This window comes from Sciurus carolinensis, chromosome 3 (assembly GCF_902686445.1).
Source record: "Sciurus carolinensis chromosome 3, mSciCar1.2, whole genome shotgun sequence".
Lineage (NCBI taxonomy): Eukaryota > Metazoa > Chordata > Mammalia > Rodentia > Sciuridae > Sciurus > Sciurus carolinensis.
This window is the reverse complement of record NC_062215.1, coordinates 57,384,309-57,409,407: the sequence shown is the minus strand read 5'-3', so window position 1 is coordinate 57,409,407 and position 25,099 is coordinate 57,384,309. Positions and strand designations below refer to the sequence as shown.

The 25,099-nt window shown below is 43.3% G+C and overlaps 1 protein-coding gene across 1 annotated transcript in view; it reads right to left on the bottom strand.

Moving 5' to 3' along the window:
* Positions 1-4,928: 4,928 nt before the first annotated feature.
* The window catches only part of Trpv1 (transient receptor potential cation channel subfamily V member 1), a 31,662-nt gene continuing 11,491 nt past the window's right edge, over positions 4,929-25,099 (bottom strand). The window contains 10 exon segments of the mRNA XM_053743369.1: positions 4,929-5,832; positions 11,073-11,188; positions 11,646-11,773; positions 12,692-13,011; positions 15,053-15,080; positions 15,082-15,120; positions 15,498-15,681; positions 23,167-23,237; positions 24,677-24,697; positions 24,699-24,773. Of these exon segments, the coding sequence (XP_053599344.1) occupies positions 5,660-5,832; positions 11,073-11,188; positions 11,646-11,773; positions 12,692-13,011; positions 15,053-15,080; positions 15,082-15,120; positions 15,498-15,681; positions 23,167-23,237; positions 24,677-24,697; positions 24,699-24,773 (1,155 nt within the window). The 3' untranslated portion in view covers positions 4,929-5,659.

The following is a 25,099-nucleotide window of genomic DNA, read 5'->3' as shown; positions in this document are numbered from 1 at the left end:
AGCAGGAGCCAGGCCACCCAACAGAGAAAGAGGCACTGTTCCATGAAAACCCAGTTCCACCCCAAACACGTGATCCACACTCAGTCCAGTTAATCCCACACCTCCTGAGAGCCCACATGGGAGGCCCCAGCAGGGAATCAAGGGGCCAGTAAGGATTCAGAATGGGAGGAGGCAGTCTCCACCCTCAAGAAACTTGTGGGCCATGGGAGACTGGCTCAGGCAGGAACCATAATGTGCCAGACAGGCCATAAAAAACAAAGAAGGAGGAGGAAGTTCTCTAATGGGGAGGTGGGGATAGGTTCCAGGCAGAGAGAGCATTGGGTTTAGTCTCGGGAAGAGGGAGGTGTCTACAAGACGAAAGCTGCATCAGCAAAGACTCAGAGGCCAGAAGCCCTGGCATGTTCCAGGCACAGCAACAAACTTGAGGCAACATGTGTACTCAGTAGGTGACAGACACGGGGCTGCAGAATGAGGTGCAGCCTGCAAAGTGGTCCCAGGCCACAGGGTCAACCCTGACTCCTTAGTCACACCGGGCTGCATTGGCATAGACTCACAGAGCACATGACCAGTGGCCTGGCACAGATGCTGTCTGTCATCTCTGTTGCCAGGCCCGTAACTTACCCAGCAATTTAAACCAAGTGCAGTGCCTCTGCCTGTCAATGTAGTTGGCACTTGCCCAACTGGGACTTTTGTCCTATGTTTGAGGTCTACACAGCACAGTCACAGGAGTGTGGAGCCCAAAGTTCCACCTCTTTCTACCATGCCTGTAGCTCCTATAGAACCTAACATTGCCTGTCTAGCCTTGACAGGCACATGTCTGACCCCTGGGGCTCATTCCTAGGGACCCCAATGCCTCAGAGCCCTCCACTACCTGGATCCTGGTCCCTTGTAATTTCCAAGAGTGATGCTGTACTCAGAATCTTCTCTTACAATGGATAGAATATCCGGAGCCAAGAGATACCACAAACCCAGGAAGGAGTCTTTCAGATTGGCCACATGTGTGGAGGAGAACCTCAGGGGAGATGGGGTCCAACTTGGGTGGGTTTCTGGCAGAGAGCTAAAGGACAGCCTCTGAATATTTCTACCTCTACCCACCCCCAGAGGTCTAAACATCAGGGCTCCTAAATATCTGCCAAGATACCCCCATGTGAGCCCCCATGTGTGCCAGGCTGAGGGCAGAGTGGAAGCCCTAGTCAGCAGAGTATATGCAGAAGCCATCCTCCTGCCTGCTAAAATGCCCAAGGAGGACACACAAGGGTTGTGCCTCCCCACTCCCCATACCTCCCAAGGCCCCACAGACACCAGGCCCAAGTGACGAGTCAACAGGTTCCACCTCCTCAGGGATAGAGAGAGGGGAGTTCCTTTGGGGTAGGTATAGGCAGGGAGTGGGGAGGGCCCAGACCCATCCCTCCACACACTCCAGGAAATGCCCCACTTGGTGCTGTGAGGAAGGAGGGGGAGCCAGGCAAAGTTCATTGCCCCTCCCAGGCCCAAACAGACTGACCCTGACCATGATCACAAGGGGTTACTTCTGCATCAGCATGGTGACCTGACATAGCTGTTCCTGGGCTAGAAAAGCTGAGCCGCAGCCCTGTCCAGGATTCTGGGTGTGGCTCATCGTGCTTCCAGATGATGGAGGGAGGGACTTGAAGACAAAGACAGAGACAGCAATAGACTTGAAAACTGCTAAGAGAGTAGATTTTAATGTTGCCACTGCAAAAAAATGTTAAGCACATAAGACAATACAGTATACTAAAGAGCTTAATTTAGCCATTCCACCATGCATACATACATCAAAACATCATTTATCAAAACACCATAAATATATACAATGTATACTTGCCAATTAAAAATAAATAAATCAGGGGACTGGGTGTAGCTCAATGGTGGAACACATACTTAGCATGCCTAAAGCCCTGGGTTCAATCCCTAGCATAAATAAATAGATAAATAAAATATTTAAATAGTACCGATATATGTCAATAATAGCATCGTGTAAAACAAATATTTTTTGTCTTATTTCATTCCCTTTTTACCATTTTGCTGTCTGAAAGTATTAGCAAAGAAAAAGTACAGAAAAGTGAAAAAGAACATGACCTGAACAAAAATATCATATACTAATATGAAAATACAACACATTGGTTACTCCTATTAAAAGATTAAAAGAAAATATTAAAGAGAGGGAGAGAAAGACTATTTACTTCACTTATTTGAAAGGCCAAAATTAAATTGACATTGAATGCTGGCAAGGATATGGAACAAGAATTCCAATTTATTACTGATGGGAATGCATAATGGTCCAGCCTCTTTGTGAGACAATTTGGTGGTGTCTTCCAAAACTGAGCATGTGCTTGCCATATGATCCAGTAATGGTGCTCCGGGTATTTGCTCAAAGCAGCTGAAAATTGACATTCACACAAAAACCTGCATCTGAATGTTTCTGCAGCTTTACTCATAATTGCCAACACTTGGAAAAAGGCAAGATGTCTTTCAGGAGATGAATGGATAAATACACAGTGATACATTCAGATAATGGAATAACAATCAGTGCTAAAAAAAATGAGCTATTAAGACACAAAGGAAACCTAATACTAAGTGAAAGAAGCTGATTCCAAAAGGCTACATAGTGTGTAATTCCAAGTACATGACATTCTGAGAAAGGTAAAACTATAGAGACAGTAAAAAGATTAGTGGTTGCCAGAGGCTAGAGGAAGGAAGGATGAATTAGAGGAGCATGAGGATTTTGGGGGCAGTAAAACTATTCTGTATGATGTTATAATGGTGGCTATTCATTCTTATATATTTGCCAAAAACCATGGAATGTACACCACCAAGGGAGAGCCCTAATGGCCTTGGGTAATAATGATGCATCAGTGTAGGCTCATCAGTTCTTATGAATGTATCACTCTAATGCAGGATGTCAATTATAGGGAAGGCTGGGGGGAAGGGATGGGGGTACATGGGAAATCTCTCCTGCTCAATTTTTCTGTAAACCTAAAACTGCTGTAAAGATGGTTGATTAATGTAAAAAGAAAAAAGAATGGGCCGGATGAAGGTACACCCCTAGCCTTATACAAAACATTCTAATCATTCATTTTGCAAAGGAATGCCTGCAGGATTCCTTCCGGCTCTGAGTAAGTTCAAAAGCTGATCCAGTTTGCAGCAATTTGCAGACATCTGACATCTACACATTTTTTAAGACAGTCCCAAAGGTAAAGCAAAGAATCCTGGGCCCTCAGTAGGCAGCAAGAAACCCTTGCTCTCCCTTCTGACCCAGGCATAAGTCTGCATGCCCCAGGGGCCTGACACAGCAGTTTAACCTGAGCTCTGGAGTCAGGTTGCCTGGGTTCAGACCCAGGCAATGCTGTTTACTGGCTGTGTAACCTTACTAATTGTTGGTGCCTCAATTTTCTTATCTATAAAATGGAGCTAATAATAGCTTCTTGGTGAGCTGTTAAGAGGGTAACACACACCAAGCACTTTCATCAGTGCTCCACACATCCTGGTGGTCTGGTCTGTACTCCTCCCCCACACCCACCTGGTCTGCACACACCTCACTTCACCCGCGGCGCCTCAAGGGCCAGCCCTCAGGCTCCTCTGTGGGGCTCCAGGTGTGGGACAGAGGTGATGCTGGAGATCATAGAGGAAGAGGCTCAGTGTTTTCCCCAGATTCACCTCTCATGGAGCATCAAAAGCCAGCCCTAGATAAAGTCATACGTTCTTTCCTGAACCAATGTCCAACATTTCATAACTAGGCAGCTCATTCCACAATCCACTGACATTAACACAACACACCAATGTCTAGGGTAGATCTCGCTCCTGGATCATTTGCTTAAGTTCTGTCCCATAAAGGAAGGTAACAGGGGAACACTTTCTGCTTCAAATATAAGCTTGTTGCTCTGCCACTGCAACTTATTTTAAAACTGATTTTTTTTTCCCTTCCTCTTCTCTGTCTCCCCATCCCTATTCAAGGAGGAAGAAAGATTAACCTTCCTCCCCTCCTAGGCCAAGTTATCTGTCCTTCAGCTCACAACACATGCACCAAAGACCACAGGAGTGAAGGAATGCAGATGTCAGGGCTGGCACCAGCAGGTCTGAGAAACAAACTTTTCAAGGCTACAAATGAATTATGACTCCCAATAGGGCACAGCTGGAATATAGCCTTGTATCCCCTCTTTAAAGCTCCAGTTCCCCCTGGCAGTTAGAATCACGGCCTCTGGGACAGGAAGTGCCCTGTGTTTTTCCTTTGCTAGCAAAGCAATGAAACTTCTTTTTATTTTTTCTCAAACCCTTGTCCTCATTATTGGATCGGCACTGGGGATAAGACCAAGCTTTCAGTATCAAGAAGTGTCAGCAAACTTTACTATAAAGGGCCAGATAGTAAATGTTTCAGGCTTTGTGAGTTTCTCCATCTCTGGCAATACTCAATTCTGCATTTTGAGACAAATGCAGTCTAGATATTATATAAATGAATGGGTAAGGCTGTGTTCCAATGAAAACTTATTTATAAAAACAGGTGCAGGGGCTGCAATTGTGGCTAAGTGGTAGAGTACTTGCCTAGCATGCATGAGGCACTGGGTTTGATCCTCAGCACCACCTAAAAATAAATAAAATAAAGGTATTGTGTCCATCTACAACTAAAAAATCAGAAGAAAAAAAAAACAGTTGAAGGGCAGATATGGTCCATGGATCATAGTTTGCTGACTATAGTTGGTGTGTTTGTGAAGGAACATTCTTGCCCACAGATAACAACTAAAGAGAGACCAGAGGCTTGTGGCCATATGGGGTAGTACACACACACACACACACACACACACACATGCACACAGGCATACATGCATGTGTACACAAACAGAGCCATCTGCTATGCTGGTTCAATGCCTGGCACAAAGTTCACACTTATTATAACACATATGTGTGTGTATATATATATACATGTATTTATTAATTTGATGGATGACAAGATGGGTGGGGTGGAAGCATTCAGCACTGCAAGGAAGCAGGATTATGATCATTGAAAACTTCCCTCCATGTGTCCCTTGGGACATGGTTCTGTACTTTTATCTGAACAATAATAGAGCTAATATTTTGGGGACTTTGATATTTCAGACTGAAGAATAAAGACACTCTTGGGACAACCTCATTCTGCCAGAGTTGGGAATGGGAGCAGTGATCTCCCACCTTCTCAGAGGATCAAACAATAGCCCCACAACAAGAGTACTCTGGGCAGGTGAGATATTAACACAATACAGAAAGTAAGAGCTTTAGCATTCTATATCGAAGGAAAAGTTTTGTTCTCATCAAAGGGCTCTATGTACTTGAACTCCCAGTAGCATAAAAATCAAAGACAACAAGGGTCTAATCTATGTCCAAGTAGAGATTTACCCTTCACACTGTTTAATGAAGTCAGTGTGAAGTTGAAAGGCAGATCATTTCCTGATTGAAGATTCACCCAGGGACAGTAATGGATGGATGCATAGCTCTTCCTATGCACCCAACCACACTTCCCACAGCAGGTCCAGTGTAGTCCTAGGAATGTGCCTGGGCAGGCTTGGAGAGGGTCACACTGCTGACAAGGCACTGGTGTTCCCTGAACAGCCCCTCAGTGGCAGTGGGGCATCCAAATGCCCAGCATGGAGAGCACCCCAGGTGGGATTCCTCACTTCTCCCCTGGAGCCATGGAATCCTTGAAGACCTCAGCATCCTCTGGCTTAAGGGACCCTGCAAAGTGCTTCAGATGAACTTCCTCAGGCTGTGCATGGTGCCTATCTCGAGTGCTTGCGTCTCTTAAAAGGGGAACCAGGGCAAAGTTTCTCCAGTTTCTCCCTGAAACTGAAGGATAAAACATCATTGATACCTTGCACACAATAAAAAAACCACACATTTGCTTGTTGGCCTCACAAATCTCCAGATAAAAGAGGTGCAGGCACGCAGGTGCTTCTTGAGGCTCCTGGATCAGTCCTCTTCCCTCAGCTGCTCAAGGACCCTTGTCCATTTGGACAAGTAAAGACCACATGAGACTCCATCCTCACCTCTCCCAGCTTCCATTTCCTCCTGGCCACAGTGGGAGAGAGAGGAGGTGCCCAAAGAGGAACACAGGGGTCTGCCCCATGAGTGGCTCCACACCAGGTGAGCGCTATAGCAATGAACACCAGCCAAAGGATCAGGATTTAGGGTCCAGGACCTACCAGGAGAAGATTAGGGACTATGCTGAGGAAAACATAGTAACACTGGGTCTCAAATGGGGACCTCAAATATGGCCTGAAATGCCAGGGAGCTCCTGAGGAAGACCCAGTTATCACGCCCATAGCCATCTCTGTCCTCTGATCATCTTAAAGGAATGACAGCCAGGAGGGCAGGCTGTGCGTGTCCTTCCATTTGCTAGAGTCCTGATCAGCCAAGCCCCCAGACTGGCCACCTGGAGTCTTATCTCTCTGGAAAACCAGTCTAAACTCACATATCTCAGCCTGGCCATGATGCAGGCTCCTGTGCTGGTGTCTGACACTGACCACAGCTCAGAGGCATCATGTATGCCAGATGCTGGTCCCATTGTAACTACTCCAGCTTAAGTTTGCAGACCCTCAGACTGACCCTGGCCTACAACCCCAGCCTGATACCAGCACCAACTGCTGAAGGAGGATTCCTCAGGGAACCCAGGCATAGAAGCAGGAGGGTACATTGTGAGACAGGCCAGGTGCCACTGGGATACCATCTATTGACAGGGGACTATCAGCCTAGCCCCAGTACCAGGTCCCTCAGAGGAGGAATGGGCTTTCCAATGCTGCTCAGCACATTTCTGATGCTAAGACCCTCACATGTTTCCCTAACTTTTCTACTGAACACTCTTTTTTCCCTGGTCCTTCCCCGCTGCAATCCCTCATCCCTTCATATCACATGTGCTGGTAGGGAAAGGATCTCATTATGTGAAATAGTTCACTATTCGTTTCTGAAGTTTCTACTGTTACAAAGTTGGGCAAAGATGCAAAATCCTCAACAAGTATTCCCTAATTAATTATAAGTGCAAAATTAGGGAACCTTCAACCTCCCCACCCCATCCAATTAACACAGAAGTGTGCATCCCTGCCACAGGGTCAATGTCTTTATTAATATCACAGTGAATGTGCAATGTTGTAAACAGCCAACAATGTCATGCAAACATAATAAAATCATCTGCAAAGTGAAATGGTGCATCTTATAAAAGATGTGGGTTTTTATGAAATCAATAAGAGAGATATCAGAAAACTGCTCAAATCACATGCAAAACTATCTTCAAATAGCTCTCCAGCAAAACTGGGCCAGCTAACAATTGAAGAAGAGATAATCAGTAAGTGTTAGAATGTGACACAGGAAGACCTTCCAAGTAGACTCATAGGAACCACCCAGGGCTATAGGAGCCTATGGAAAAACTGATTTTTTTTTAAAAAAAAGCTTTTCTTAAAATAGTTCTCTACTTTCAACTATAATGCAGCATCTAGTACCAGACTAGCCATCCTGCTGCTGACTACTATAAAAATGGGCAAAATACATGCTGCAAAGTGTATGAGCTAGGGCAACAGATACTGAAAACCTCAAGAGAGGTGAAATTCATAGGGGAGCCCTACAATTTACCTGACTATCTGCTTAGAGACAATTTCCCCATATACAGTGCAGTGAACAGCAATCCAAGCAGAGCGTGGAACTACCCCTGAGCTGAGGAGGAAGAAATAGGAGTTTGGGGCAGCTGAAGCAGCTATAATCCAGGAGGTAAGCACAGGAGAAGAGAAAGAAGGAGTTATGGGTAGAGGCCCAGAAGGCTTTGAGGTGGCTGGTTCCCACAAGTCCTTGGCTGAGAGCTGCACTGTGCTTGCTCATGAGGAGACTACATGACCCTTACTAGAGAGTGGTTGCTTATGGGGTTGCAAGTGAAGCAGAAGCTGGGTGCACACCTGAATACCGGTCACTTGGGAGGCTGAGGCAGGAGGATCACAAGTTTGGGACCAGCCTCAGAAATTTAGCAAGGCCCTATCTCAAAAAATAAAAAGCACTTGGGCCATGGCTCAGGGGTAAAGTGCCCCTGACTTCAGTCTCCAGTATAAAAAGAGAGAGAGAGAGAGAGAGAGAGAGAGAGAGAGAGAGAGAGAGAGAGAGAGAGAGAAGAAGAAGAAGAAGAAGAAGAAGAAGAAGAAGAAGGAGGAGGAGGAGGAGGAGGAGGAGGAGGAGGAGGAGGAGGAGGAGGAGGAGGGAGGGAGGGAGGGAAAGAAAGTGGGAGAGGGAGGAGGAGAGGGAGGGAAAAGCAGACAGAGATATTAAAGGTTGAGCAATCCTGGGGGGATATTGAGTAACACTGGGGGAACCCAACCAGAGTGGAGAGGTCTCCTTACCTTCCTTTAAATACTGTGGGTATGGAGTTATGACACAAGACAAGCTCCATTTAGGAGTAATGGCCATGCTCTAGACAGAGCCTACTTAAGATCCCCAACAACATCTTGACAAGATCATCAGTGGAAACAAAGTTCAGAGGTTGAGTTCTACAAGTTTGATGGACTTGGAAAATACCTTGGGATTTTCACAGGAATGTACCTTGGGATTTCTACAGATCTGCTGTAACAACATTTAAAATTAAGCCTATATAAATTCAAGGTGATTCCTTAGTAACTGAACCACCAACTGAACAACAACAAAAAAACCCTCAATATTATTTAAACGAAGGGAACAGAATCTAAAATTTGCACAGTATATTATCTACAATGTACAATTTTAAAATAAAAGATATAAAACAGAGAGGGAGGGAAGGAGAGAGAGAGAGAGAGAGAGAGAGAGAGAGAGAGAGAGAGAGAGAAAGGAGGAGGAAGAGGAGGAGGAAAGAAATATAGCCCATAATCAGGAAAAACAGCAGTTAAAAGAAACCGACCCCAAGATGACTCAGATATTGTATTTTGCAGACAGAAATTTTAAAGCAGCTATTATAAATATGTTAAAAGAACTAAAGGGAATTATGGTTTTAATAAGGGAATAGCTAGGGAATCTCATCAGAGAAATGAGAATTATTTTTAAAATACAGAAATTCTAAAACCAAAAAGTCTAATACTTGAAGTGCAAAATTCATTAGATGAGATTAATAGCAATTTGGAGATGGCTATGAAAAGGAACATTGAATGTGAACACAGATCAAAATAAATCATTAAATTTGAGACAGAGAAAAAAATGAGTAGTAATAAACAAAGCCTCAGACCTATAGGACAATAGCACATAGTCTAACACACATGTCATTGGAATCCCAAAAAGAGAAGATAAGGAGAGTCAAGCAATATGTGTAGTTTCTCAGATTTAATTAAACATATTGATGTACAGATCCAATAATCCTAATAAACCCAAAGCAGGAAAAAAAGAAAAACAGAGAAGATTATACTTACGTATACCTTAGAAAAACTGCTGAAAACCAAAGATAAAGAAAATATTTTAAAAGCAGTGGGGGTAGGGGACAGGAGGGAAATACTACATACCCAAGAACATAATCAAATAATGACGATTCTCCCAGAAGGCAAGGCAAGTGAAGAAACCAAGTGTCAAGATAAAAAAAATAAAAATAAAAATAAAAACCTGTGAACCCAGATTCTATATGAAACAAGCCTGAGGATGAAATAGACAGTCTCAGGTAAACAAAAGCTGATAGAAAACAAATCTGTAGTGACAGAAATTAGATGGTTCCCTAGATTGGGGAGGATGAAATAGACTACCTAGAGGGTAGTCTTTGAATTTGAAAGGACTTACGGGTGCTTTCTGGCATGATGGGAAGATTCTATATCTTGAGAAGGGTGGTGACTGACTGTGCATATACATTTGTCAAAACTTACAAAAACTGTGCATTTAAAATGTGTGCATTTTAAGCTGGATGCAGTGGCCCACCTGTATAATCAACTCAAAATCAGTTCTATATAAACTATGTCTGCTTCATTTTTAAATAAATGTCCCTAGACCCTTAATTTAGCGCTTACTGTGAAATGCTTACCACCAAACTGTTAGATGATTTTCTGGTTTTAATTTTCCCCAGACTTTTTTATGGTTCCATTTCTTACCCACTGCCATCCAACCCATGCATTCGTGTAAAGGAAGTGCTCTCCTGCACCTGTTTGTTTCTTCCAGCCTCACAGAGATAGTGACAGCACATATGGGCCATGAGGAGCAGGGCCAGGAGGCAGGGCAGCCCTCACCCACTGACCATTCCAGGGAGTGGGATGTGACCTGAGCTGCTTCCTCTGGGCACTGGGGACAGTGCCTGGGCCAGGCTGGCACAATCAACTTGCTGGGACACCAAGGGCTCAACTGCACAGGTGTGTATGAGGGCATGTAAGAGTGCCTATGGCTAAGAGTGCATGTGATTGGCTGACATTTGGGACTGAGATAGGTGGGCTCTCAGGGAGAGAAAAAAAGAGACCCTTAGTAGATGTAGATCAGGATATGACCATGGCCAGCCATGCTTGTCTCTTCAGTTAGATCAGCAAAACCCCCAAGTGTATGCTTGTAACAGACCAACTAGAAGAAAAACATAATCAATTTAAATGTTACCTACACAATATGCCCACAACTGATTTATGGCTAGATTTATCAACCAAAAAGAAACATTGTGAACCCCAAACATCAAGTGATTCATATAGGATTTGATCTTCAATAAAGTTTGCCTGAAAACCTGCACATTTTTTCCCAGAAAAATTATATATATAATCAGAGAACTCAACCCTGCACCTATCATCACTCTGCTCTTCTCCAAAAGACATCTACACCTGTCTTTGGTGTGTTATACATTTTCTGTCCTTAAATAAATCTTGCTTGTGCCTTTTTTTTTTTTTTTAACATATCCTGGAATTATTCTCAGCAGCACAAATCAAGATCTCACCTGGGCTGAGTTCAAATCCTGTTGCCTCTTTGGAAGGACCTCCCTGGGCCCCTATATAGTGATAGGGCTGTTACTGAGCCCAGGTCCTTTGAGAGGGTAAGAAATGCCTTCAAGAAGTAGGGAACCCACCTGCCCAACATCAGGCCACCTCCACAGTCAAGGGTCCCTCCACACCACAGCATGGACCTGCATGCCTTACCTCTGCCTGACCTCAGGGAGAAGCTCAGGGTGCGCTTGACACCCTCACAGTTGCCCGGGTCCTCATTGATGATACCCACGTTGGTATTCCAGGTGGTCCAGTTTACCTCATCCACCCTACAGGGGAGGAACCAGGGGTCAGGGAGTTGGCTCCCTTGGGGCCATGTGTAGCTTCCTGGTCCCCAAAACCCACAGATCTGGATGGAGACACAGCTAGTGAAGAGGGCATGCTTTTTGGATACCATCTCTCTCTGACCACACCATGAGGCCCAGGGACTTTAACTATTGGATTCCTGGTTCTGGCCTTCCTTGCTAGGTGATCCCTTCTGGACATTTCACATTTTCCAATAGTTAATGTCTGCATCCCTTCCTGATGAGATCTGAAGTGGGTCTCCTATGCCCACTGCTGAGCCCTGGGGTAACCCTCATACCTGCAGCTGGCCTTAGAACAGCCACAACAGGCCCCCAAAGATCCTGAGGCAGTTTCTGTACCCACAACTGGTTCCAGGAGGGCCCCCAGTGCCCATGGCTGGACCCTGGAGCCCCATGGCTTTCACTTCTACCTGGGCATTACCTGAAGCACCACCTGTAGTCATCCTTGCCGTCAGGTGTGTACCCCACCTGCAGCAGCTTGCCTGAGCGAAAGACCTTCCTCATGCACTTTAGGAAGCTCTTCTCTGTGTCCAGGATGGTGATGGCTCTCTGCAGCAAGATACAAAGGGCAGAGAGGCAGAGGGCTCTTCAGGGGCCAACCTATGCTAGATGCCAGGATCAGCCCCTCCAGGGTCTCTCCCTGTCCCTGATGCCTCCAACCTGGACTTCCAGGACCTTGTACACTAGGTTTGCCTCCGTAGCATAGCAGGTGCACACTCCAGGAAGGGAGCTCAGCCCTCCAGTCCAGATCATCCCTGCCTGCTTGGATATGGAGAGTCCCAGATCCTTCCCTGAGGAACTCACACAGGACAACCTAGGGTGGCAAATAAGAGCAGGACCTTGGAAGTAATACCATCTAGTCTGAATCCTGGCTCTGCTACTTGCCAGCTGTGTGGTCTGGAACACAGGTACCTGACATCTCTCTGCCTCAACACCTTCATGCAAAAATGGGATAATAACAGAATCCACTCTATGGAGTGGGAGGATTAAATGAGATTGGAGGAGCAAGATACTTAGACTTGTGTAAATTCTACTTAATAAGAGTGATAATCTTATTAGTAGTAGTTAGGGAAGCAGGTATGGACCCAGGGCTCAGAAAGGAGCTCTCAGGGGCATTCCCCATGTGAGCTGCACCTGGAGTCTGATCTCTAGTGTCCACCCTAGATTGAGTTCCTATGTGGTGGACACCCCACAGGTCTGAGCACTTCATCTCCTTCCCTTCAGGGCTGCCCAGTCCTTAGCCAAACACAATGTCTATGAACACCAGCTAAGCTAACCTGATGCTGTGCTGCCCATGCTCAACAGAGAAACCTGTGGGAAGGACATCAGCTGAGGAGGTGCCACTGCTCATCCCTGGCCTGACTGGGCTTTCCACCACCACCCCCAAATCCCACAGGGGCTCATGTGCTCAACTGTGTGATTCAGCAGACAGCGGCAGACACCTCTTGGCAACATACCCCAACACACCTGCAGTTTCCAGATGTTCTTGCTCTCCTGTGCAATCTTGTTCACAGTCTCCCCCATGAGGGCGATAAGCATGTTGAGCAGGAGAATGTAGGTGAGGATCACATAGGCCAATAACAGGATGATGAAGACAGCCTTGAAGTCGTAGTTCTCTGTGAACTCCAGATCACCCATGCCGATAGTGAACTTGAACAGCTCCAGACACGTGGAGTACAGGCTGTTGTAGTTGTCAGGTGGCTTGCAGCCAGCACCCCGCCACCTGTGCGATGTGTACTCAGCCGGCTCAGAGTCATTCTTCCCATCCTCAATCAGTGTCACTACCGCTGCAGGTATGGAGGTGGGGGGAGGAACTGTATAGAAGCCAAGACCCCAGGTACCCTGACATACACCTCCTTACCCCAGGATGGGTCTGTAGCAGGAATGCTGCTTGGTCATGCAAGACCTTTGTGTGGTTTCTTTTTTTAAAGCATCCCTTCCACCAAACTATCAGAAAATTGTCCTAATATACTGCTTTGTTATAATGAGAACTTTATCATCATGTGCTAGAAAAAAATGTTACATGTACAAATCTGTGTTTATAATGTGAATACAGCCTCCTTTGTGTAGTGTACAATCTGCTTAACCTTACATGTTTGATCTGGCTTCACACCCACTTTTCCTGTAACATCCTGTTTCCCTGTGTCTCTCTGAGATCCATTCTAGAACCATGGGTTTAGATCAGCTCAGAGAACAGCCTCTTCTCACATTCTGCACTCTACTTTGGAAGTATAGTCCAGAGTTTGAGAGCCTGGAGCAGTTGTGCAACATGGTTACTGCATATCAGTATCCACTAACCCCCTGGCCTAACCCCCATAGTCACTGATATGCAGGGACTTCAGATCCACATGCAAGAGCCCATATCTATCAGGTTCCTCCATCCATAGCAACCCATTCCTTCCAGATAGAAACTCCAAAACACACTTCAGGTGGGAACAGGGGAGGGTGCACCACATGACCCTATAACCACAGAACTCAGATGAGGATTGAATCAGAGTCACATGCTCAGAGATTTATGTGGACATGTCAGAAGTGCATAGGAGTCAGCTTGAAGGGGCTCCCAATGACCCAATCTCAGACAATTTGAGCATTAAAAGAAATGGAGTTAGTAAGGATTACAACACATTTAACAAAGTGAGAATCTGTGAAGAAAAGATTCATGAGAACTTAGTGATGTAAAAAGATAAATATATGGGGGTTGGGGTGACAGTAATTTTTTAGTGGAAAAATCTGCATCCACCAAAACAAGCAATCAAAGTTAACATCACCAGAAATGGAATGAACAGACTGTGTAAGTCCTGATACAATATGCATTGCTGCTTGGCACAGTGGCACACACCTGTAATCCCAGCAGCTCAGAAGCTGAGGCAGAGGATTGCAAGTTCAAAGCCAGCCTCAGCAATTTAGCAAGGCTCTAAGCAGCACAGTGAGACCCTGTCTCTAAATAAAGTACAAAAAAGGGCTGGGGATTTGCCTCAGTGGTTGAGTGCCCCTGGGTTTAATACCCAGTACAAAAAAAAAAAAAAAAAGATACACATTGCTTCCTTGATGTTCTGGACAAAAATGCATACCTGCATCTAATCATAAGGAAACATCAGACACCCAAACTGAGATACAAGCCTTTACTCATTAAAGATGCTAAATCAGAAAGGACAAAGATCAAGAAACTGCTCCAGATTAAAGAAGACCAAGAAGGCATAACAATGGAACATATCACATGATCTGCGATCTTCGTTTTCCATAAAAGACATTGTTAGGACCCTGCTAAAATTGGGAAACAAATTAGCTACAGATTAGCTAATAGTATGCATCAGTATAACTTTCCTGGTTTTGAAAATTACACTGTATTTATATGAGATTATTCTTGCTTTTAGGAAATATACACTGAAGGATTTAGTGGGAAAGGATGATAATGTCTGAAACTTAACCTCAAACAGGTTTTTAAGTGAGAGGTGTGTGTTGGGGAGAAGAGTGACTTTTAAATGTGATAAAATTTGGGGAATCTGGGTAAGGAATACAGAGAAGTTATGGTGCTATTCTTGAAACTTGCCATTAAGTCTGAAATAATGACAAAATGAAAACTTGGGGAAAAAAACTGGGCCAAGATGCAACCATACTCCAGGCAAGCAGTGCCTCCTACCTCAAAAATTACTGAAAACATTATGAATCACATTTCCAAGTTCTTGGGCTCATTGTGTGTTCTTTGTCCATCTGATCTGTGACCTAAAGGCACACACCTGTCCACCCCACCCAGCCCCTGGCAGAGGCCTCAATAAGTCAAGGTGAGCTGGAGCCCTGCACTCCATCAGCCCCAACCAAGCCCCTTACCTGTGGAAAACCCGAACAAGAAAACGAGGGTAGACAAACATGAACCGACACAGGTCTCTCAGGATCATCTGTAGAAGAAAGCAGGCATATCAGAGGCAAGTCCAGGTCCTGGGAGGAGTGAAGGGAAGGGCCAGGACTGCATCAGTCTGGAGTGGGACCAGAGAACAGGCCTCATAGCTCAGGTGTCATAAGGGACTCATCGGCCCTTCCCCCATGCCTATTGTTCTGGTCAGGAGAGGGGAGCCTAGGATGCAGAGGCATCAAATTTCAAGGAAACCCCTGCACCCAAGTCAGACCAGATTGCTTGATTCTTCAAGGATGAGCTGGGAGCTAAACCAGCAACTCCTCAGAAGATACCAGGAGCCTGGACGGAGTCTATGAAACAGAATTTCACCCATGTAGTAAACAGGTTCTGAGGAGAAACCACTTGGTTATGAACACTCACCTTCTCAATCATAACAGCATAGATGCCCATCTGCTGGAATCCACGGGTGTAGTACAGCATGTTGGTCCAACCCATGGCCAGGGAGAACACCATGGAAGCCACATACTCCTTGCGGTGGCTGAAGTACAGCACCACGGACCCCAGCATGAACAGTGACTGCACAAACTGAGGAAGGAATAGGAAGCTCTGTCTACAAGCAACTAGGAGGCCTGGAACCCCAAGAACAGAAGTCCTCAGGCTGCCTGGGCCTGAAGACTGAGACCACAGGTCATGGTAGGAGCTAGGGCTGCTACCCTGCTTCTTTTAGCCCATGCATTCTCAGGGGGAGCAATATCAGCAACCCCATGGGACAAAATTGGTTGAGAGTTGGGGTATGAAATCTTATCATGTATAAAGCATGGGTATAAAATGGTCCATATTTTCCTTGACTTGTGATGGGGTTGTACCCTGAAAAACCTGTCATAAGCTGAAAACATCATGAGTCAAAAATGCATTGAATACATCTAACCTACCAAACATCATAGCTCAGCAACACAGCACACTGGAGAGTCATGGTGTTTTCCTCTTGTGATTATGGGTTTGACGGGAAGCTGCATCTCCCTGTCACTGCCCAGCATCATGACAGTATCATATGACATATGGCTAGCCCAGGAAAAGATGCAAATTCAAAATTTAAAGCACAGCCAGATGCAGTGGTGCACACCTGTAATCCCAGCAGCTAGGAGGCTGAGACAGGAAAATTGTGAGTTCAGAGCCAGCCTCAGCAATTCAGTGAGGCTCTAAGCAACTCAGCAAGACCCTGTCTCAAAATAAAGTACAAAACAAGGGCTGACGATGTGACTCAGGGGTTAAGCACCCCTGGGTCAATCCCTAGTACAAAAAAAAAAAAAATTTAAAGCAGTTTCTACTCAATACATATGATTTACATACCATCATAATGTCAAAAAAACTTTAAGTTCAATCACGGCAAATTGGGAACCAATCATACAAAAACAGATACAGAATATAATTATGGTGTTAAAATTTCACATGGCGGGTGGTTACTTTTGAAAAATATATAAAAAGGCAATAATGGAAAAAGACTGAGAAACACTGCTTTAGCACAACAACCTTCCTGTTCAGTCCCCAGGAACAAGAACCTCATTGGACAATGAATAACCTAGGAGCCTGAAGTCTATGAGGAGGAACAGGTCATGCTATCCTGAAAACCCATGGCAGGGTCTTCCGGCCACACCCTCAGACTTAGTAACAGAGCCAGAGAAAATGTCTCTTAGTTCCTTAGTCCAGCAGACAAGGTAGAAAACATCCAGATGATCCTGAAATTCTGTTCAGTGATCCCTTCTTTCTTATTCATCCCAGGTCTCCTTGTTCCTCATGACCTCCTCCAGAAAGTCCTCCTGACTGTACTTACACAGTAGACCACAAGGACAGCCTTACCTCCCATGTATATGAGAGAACTCAGCAAAAAGTTTCCATTGTGCTGAGATGGGTCTGCTGAAAATTGACATCAATAAAGAGGTTCATTAAGTGGAATCTGTCTTATAGTTCTACTGCAAAGAAAAAACATTCCTCAGCATTTGCAGAACCCTGGGCCAAAATGAGAACTGATGCCAGATGAAAATGGTTAAAGGATTGTCTCTGATGACAAATGGGTGTCCCATATGTGAATATGAATAGCTGGAAAGCAGCCAACAAATGAAAAGTGACTTAGCAGACCCAAGAACCCTAAACCCAAAGCCAGACATAAGAAAAGCTGAGAAACAACCCTTTTAACCTTCCAAAGGAACTGCAAAAGGTTTAGAAATCCCAGGAGTGGGTAAAGAAAGGCCCAAAATAAGACCAGAGGCCTAAGAAAATAAAACAAAGGATCTTTGAACCTCAGTTCATCTAGCACCATTGAGAGAATTGACATATTACCAAAACCAGGAATATTGTCTGTAATCCCAGCAGGTAATACAATACAGGTAACAGAAAGTCCTCTTTCCCCACTCAGCTCTTGAGAAGCTGGCAGTCAGACTTCTTTCCTCCAGGTAAAAGATTGAAAAACAAAATGTCCTATGTTAAATTTGACAAAACCAAGAAAGAAAATCAAACAGACTGACTTTGGGTATTCTCCAATAAATGGTTTGTCTGGAACAGCCTATAGTGAAGCTCAGAATTGATATTCCCATCCAACACTAAGAACTTTCAACCATGGATGAGGTGGGGACCTCTTGAAAAGTCAAAAGGAGATCAGTAGAGGAAACAGACTAGGGAGTAAGAAGCAATGAGGGAGAGAGGAAGTGCTGGAGAGTGATATTGACCAAATTATATTGTGTGCATGAACTAATATGTAACAACAAATCCCATCATTATGTACAACTATAATGCACCAATAAAAATTGTGGAAAGAGAAAAATAGAATTAATTTTTTTTAAAAAAAGAGATTGCAACCAGCTTTTCAGTTCTCCACTCTTAGTCACAAGCAGATGTCAAGAATTTCCAGATATTCTGAGGACAATCTCTAACATAAAGGAGAGGGAAAAAAAAAACCCAAGCAAACAAATGAGAAACAACTTTGATAAAAGAAAAAACTATACAAAAGAAGAAGAAAACTTCTAAAACAAACCATTTTAATAGCCTCAGAAAGACAAAGAAGATATCACATCCAGGAAACAGAATAGAGTGCCATAAATAAGGAATGAACAGAATTTTTAAAAGACCTTTTTGAAATTAAAAACATGATATCAGAAATAATAAACTCACTAGAAATATTGGAAATTAAAGTTGACTTGAATCTTTCAGGAAGTAGAGGCAAATGTAAAGAGAACACAAAGTTAAGAAAATATGATGAAGTACATTGAGCTCCATAGAGACAGTGCCGGGGCAAGTGAGAGCTGGATGGGCACTGAGCGACTCTGGGCCTCGCTGAGGAAAAACAACTAAACATGGCAAAGGAGCTTCTAAGAAGCCGAGAGGCAAAATGTCATCATCAGCGTTCTTTGTGCAAACTTGCCAGGAGGAGCAAAGAAGAAGCACCCAGATGCTCATTTGACCTTTTCAGAGTTTTCTAAGAAGTGCTCAGAAAGATAGAAGACCTTGTCTGCTAAAGAGAAAGGAAAATTTGAAGACATGGCAAAGGCTTACAAGGCCTGTTATGAAAAAGAAATGAAAACCTATATCCCTCCTAAAGGGGAAACAAAAAGGAAGTTCAAGGATCCCTGTGCACCCAAGAGGCCTCTGTCAGCCTTCTTCTTGTTCTGTTCTGAGTATCACCCAAAAATCAAAGGAAAACATTCTGGCCTATCCATTGGTGATGTTGCAAAGAAACTGGGAGAGTTGTGAAATCACACTGCTGCAGATGACAAAGCAGCCTTAGGAAAAGAAAGCTGCTAAGCTGAAGGAAAAATACGAAAAGGATATTGCTGCCTACGGAGCTCAAGAAAAACCTGATGCAGCAAAAAGGGAGTTGTAAAGGCTGAAAAAAGCAAAAAAAAAGAAGGAAGAGGAGGAAGATGAAGAGGATGAGGAGGAAGAGGAAGATGAAGAAGATGAAGATGAAAAGATGATGATGATGAATACGTTGGTTCTAGCACAGTTTTTTTTCTTCTCTATAAAGCATTTAACCCCCCTGTACACAACTCACTCCTTTTAAGGAAAAAAATTGAAATGTAAGACTGTGTAAGATTTGTTTTTAAACTGTACAGGGTCTTTTTTGTATAGTTAACACACTACCAAATGTGTCTTTAGATAGCCCTGTCCTGGTGGTATTTTTCAGTAGCCACTAACCTTGTCTGGTACAGTATGGGGGTTGTAAATTGGCATGGAAATTTAAAGCAGGTTCTTGTTGGTGCACAGCACAAATTAGTTATGTATGGGGACAGTAGTTTATCATCTTCAGTTGTCCCTGATGCAACTTATACGAAATAATTGTTGTTCTGTTAACTGAATACCACTATGTAACTGCAAAAAAAAAAAAAGTTGCAGCTGTTTTGTTGACATTCTGAATGCTTCTAAGTAAATACAATTTTTTTATTAGTAAAAAAAAAAAAAGAAAAGCTAAGAAAACTAGTTCAGAGATAGTTCAGGAGATTCAAAATATAAACCATAGGAATTCCAGAAGAGAGACCAAGAAATAATTCAAGATAATACCCCCAATCAAAAGATAAATTTCCAGATTGAAAGATTCCAACATATTCTAAGAATACTACATTAAAAATCAACCTATCTAAAATACATCAAGTTTTAGAACACCAGGAACAAAAAGAAGATGCAATCAATTTACAAAGAAAAAAGTAAAAATGTCTTAATAGAGGATCCAGAATGAAAATGGTTTAATCTATAATACTGGAAGCTAGAAAACAATGGAGAAATATCTTCGCAGTTTTAAAGAATTTATACCAATCAATTACTAATCAACTGTGGTGATAAATAGAGATACTTTCAGACATTCAAGATTTAAAAGAAATTTTTAAAATATTTTTATTAGTTGTTGATGAACCTTTATTTATTGATTTGTATGTGGTGCTGAGAATCAAGCTCAGTGCCTCACACAAGCTAGGCAAGTGCTCAACCACTGAGCTACATACAATCCCAGCCCCAAGATTTAAAATAAATTTTACTCTCTGGTGTCCCCTTCTCTCTTTGGCTCAAGATGTCCTCTTCCCAAAACAAGGGAGTGAACCATGACAGAGGGAGACATAGGGTTTAGAAAATAAGAGATACAACCTATGAGAGAAATGAAAGGGATCTCTCCAAGGTGACAATGATAGAATGGTAGTGATGTGACCTGAGCTTTTAGGCTGATGCTGCCATCACTGTGTGTCCTCTACCATTACACCACCTTTTCTTTTCCTTTTTTTGTACTGGGGATTGAACTTTACCACTAAGCTATAACCCACAGTCCTTTTTATTTTTTATTTTAAGACAGGGTCTCAGTAAGTTGCTGAGACTGGCCTTCAACTTGCATCAGTCTCCCTGGAGCCACTGGAATTACAGGTGGGCACCACCACACCCAGCTACACCCATGTTTTTTAATAAGAAAATACTGAACTATGTGCTCAAATAAAACAAGGGGGAAAAGCTAAGAAAGAGGAAGACATGAAAAAGAGATAGGAACAATGAGAATTCCAAGATCTGATGGCAAAAAGAAGTCCAAAGGTAGAGCTAACGGAAGGCCTGAAGAAGAGCCAGCTCAGGTAGGAAGAGAAAACAGGGCTCCAGAAGGAAATCCCTCCAGAAAGAGAGGGTAGAGGAGGGAAAAGGAATCTGATAATGTGATTTATGGGACTAATTTTGAGGAAAAAGTCTTTTGAAGGTGTGGAAGAATTAGCATGGGGCACAAAACAAACAAACAAACAAAAAAAAAAACTGAACAAGGGCTGGGGAGATAGCTCAGTTGGGAGAGTGCTTGCCTGTCAAGCATAAGGCCCTGGGCTTAATCGCCAGCACTGTAAAAATAAATAAATAAATAAATGATCTTTTTTTAAAAACCTGAACAAGTGGAAAATAAGATCACTTTAGAAAAGAAAAAGAGAAAAGTTGTATTTGAATATTGTGAAGATCAATCATAAAGTATATTTATAGGCATAAAAATATAAACACTGATTACAATAAACAAAATACTTAAAAAATTATTCTATAACTACATTGGAAGAATGGAAGAGGGAAGCAGAAGGGAAGAAACATGGTAAATTCTTTTTAGGGCACAGATAGGTGTGATTGGTGGGAACACAAGGTAAGAGAGTAATTCTATAAAATGGGCCCTTAGTGCTGACCCCCTCATGCTTTCTTTTCCAAGAAGCAATTTACTTGCAGCCCTGCCTGGCCTCAGTGGACAGGCAATGTCACATTCCTCAGCAAACTACCTGTTACTGCAGGAGAAATGCAGGCCCAAAATAATGTTAAGAGGAACCCAAGTTACCATGAAGGAGAAGACTTTTGTGACCAGATCCTGAAACTCAGGGAGATAAGAATGTATGGTTATTTTGTAAGAATTTATGGTTAAGAATTCAATTAGAACTGGTCAGCATGGGCCAAGGTGACTTAGAGTTGCCATGACAGTGAGTACTTAAAAGTCTGATGTCACCCTGCTGTCAGTCAAAAGTCAAGAGGTGGACACCTGGCAGGACTCTCTGGAACTTCTCTGGGACCCCCAATAAAACTGGAGAGCAGGAGAGGCACATTGTCCCTCTCCTCTCTGTGAAGACCCACTCTCTCCCTTGAGTGTCCCCTTTCCTTTTTACTATGACTCCAATAAACTCATTCTTGTTACTCTGAGAATCAGGTCTGAAATCTTTCTGACTTGGTAGCAAGAATCAGGGTTGCAAAGGGGGTCTTTGAGTTGCCTCAGTTTCTTTGAAGGCCCCATCATTGACTAGCTGTGTAAATGCCAGAATAAAGAGCCAAAAGAATGGAATGTACCTAAAAAAGGAGAATTTCAGGGAACAGAAATTGGGGCAAGAAATTCCTATATTAGATTTTAAGCTTTGTTTGTACTAGTTTTTACCTATATTCCTGAGTAAATTCGATAAAATAAAAATGTACATATATATGTAATATATATTATATGTACACAATATATATATATATGTATATATGTACATATACAGTGTGTGTAAACACATATATTTATGTATTTTTTTAACCTAACCACAATGGGTCTTTCTAAGAACAGTCTCTTGAGTTTATCGGCATACTGCTACATAAGAGAACATTACTCCTCTTAAGCAAATCAGTATTATACTGACCCTATAAACCCTGTAACTTGAATTTGCCCTTTGGGACTAAAGAATAGATATCTCAAGATTGGTGGGGAATGACGGAGTTTATGAATCCTAGGGATAAGCTAACTAGCATAAGATTAGAAACTAACTCCTTGTTCTTGCCAGCAATGAAGACAGAGGCCCCAAGAATGAGAGCAACTTGAGAATAGGAATAGAGGCTATGAGTTGAGATCCCAGGAGATGAACCTCTCCCTGTCCAAAAGCCCCCTGAGCATGCTGCTGTGTGGAGGTTACAGCTTATTTTATGAAGGAAGGTGGTTCCCTGGGACAATCCACATTGTTTTATAATTGCTTTGGTTTATCCGTATTTTCCTAAAGCAGTGATTCTCAATAGGAGGGATTTCCTTTGGCAATATCTGCAGATACTTTTGGTTGTCAAGGCTGGAGGATGGGGAAGAACTACTGGCTTCTCTAGTGGGTAGAGGCCAGTGATACTGCTACTATTCTGCAACGCACAGGACAGCCCCTTCCCCACCACAACTGAGAATGACCTGGTCTAAAATGTCAATAGAGTCAAGGCTAAGAAGTCCTGCCTAAAGATGAGAAGTTCCTTGGAGGCAGGAATAATGTCTATTCACTCAGTCTTTTAGTACTAACCCAGTTAATGGCACATGGGAAGAATAAATGGTTGGAAAAGTAACAGGCACATCTAATTCAGACTCTGTCCGTGAACCCATGACAGTCAGTCATTCTCAGCACCTGGTACTTATTGGGCACAGAATGAAAACCCTCGGTACTCATTCATCCCACAAATATTACCAAGTGCCTTCTATCATTGCTTCAATAAGTTTATCAAGGTCATATTTTGTGCCATGTCCAATGCAAGAGAGAGAATGATGTGAGAACAGACTGCCGTCACCTCGGGATTGGGACAAAAGAGGCATAAGAGTCAAAGTGTCACTTACAAAAGCATCTCACTGTAGCTGTCCACAAACAAGGTCTTCATAGATGGCCGCCTCTGCAGGAAATATTGAATCTGCAGGTGAGGAGACAGAGCAAGGTCCCAAGAATGTTAGATGTGGCTAAATGATAAGCTCCCAGAATGCTTCCTAAATGTCATCGTAATGGGACTCAGGAGTGTGTTAAAACAGAGATATGAAGAATGGAACAGCATGGCTAAGGTTAATGGGGTGACATTATGTGATTCAGAGAGATTTTTTTTTTTTAATATAGAGAGGAATTACAACTATACCTAGAAGTAAACTCAAGAAGGAAAAAAAATCACCAAAATGGTATCAATCATGTGATTTGAAGGGGAGACTGGGAAGTTTTTTCTAATTGCTTTTTTTCCTTACTTTTCTTTAAACAAACATTACAGTTAAACTGTTATATCCTGCTCCAGTGCACGAATCACAGATTAACCACTGGGGCTGGGAGGTCCCCACCAGGACATGCACACACCTCTACCCCCTCCCACAGGATAATCCTCTGTTTGCCAAGAGTATGCTCACGCTCACACCAACAGCTGCACTTGCTGCTGTGGCTTTATGCTTTATTATAATGCATACTCTGTGAGAAAGTCCAATGATTTGTAAACACTCCATAAAAGTGAGTCACCAATAAAGTAGAATTTTTAAACGTAGATATAGCTTAGACCAAAAAGACTAGAAGTCCAAAATTATAATCTCAAATTCTGCATTCAGATCTCTTGGTATGCATCTAAGTTCTTGTTCCTCTCTAAAGACACTGAAATCATAAATAATATTTTCATTATAGTTTTGGCTTTTGCAGGGAAGGTGACATAAAATTCCAAACCATAGACCCACATCCAAAGAAAAGCCTGCTCCTATGTGAGAATGGCCAAGGAATATGCTTGCATGAGTTTGCAGTTAAAATAAAATGGTTCTAATATATGAATAGGTCCCTCCCCTTCATTGTTCTGAGCTTTAACAGATTGTCTTGATGAATTAGACTATCAGTTTTTGATCCTACCACTAAGAGGTTCCACTCTACTCATGTAATTAAATGTTATATTCAAGCTGGGGGTGGTAGCACATGCCTATAATCCCAGCAACTCAGGAGGCTGAGGTAGGAGGATTGCCAAGTTTGAGGGTATCCTTAGCAATGCAGCAAGGCTCTAAACAACTTAGCAAGACCTGTCTCAAATAAAAGGGAGGAGGCTCAGCCCTTGGGTTAAATCCCCAATACATATATATTACATTCAGTGGGAGGCTGGCCAAGGAGAACCCTGACTGTCTATCTCAACCATGACTGCCTGGGCCAGTGGGAACACACCAGGCAATCCCCCACCCCCAATCATGAATGCTGAAGGAACTTCAGCTTCATGCGCACACACTCAGCAACAGGTAAGATCATCAGGAGTTCAATAAACAAAAAGGTGAGTGAGTGATAGCAATTCCCTTTGACTTTCATCTCAGTGATAATAAGAAGTCCAGTGTTGGAAAGAATGCTTACCCCTCGGAAGAAAAAGTAGACCTCCCCCAGATACAGACAGAATCTCTCCAATGACTCGGAAATAGTCTCCAACAGTGTTTTTCAGCTTGTAGGGAGGCTGTGAGGTGCAGAGAAGTTGATGACTCCATTCACTCATTCGCTTAACCAAACATTTACCAGGTACAAAGCCCTACAATTAAGACCCAGCCCCTGCCTGGGAGCATAACCTCCAAAAGGAGAGAGACAGAAAGATGTTGCATTATTATGGGACCACCTACAAAGAGGCCCCTCTGTGGCACCTGATTTCTCCAAAGTGGCAGCCTCCAGGTGATCAAGTGGAGCAGATGTACAGTGCTCTGCTGTCTCCCAGGCAATGTCCCTGCTCTGGGCTCTGCTCGGCTGGGAGCTGGGTGATGAGGCATTAGGAGATATCTCACAGACTCA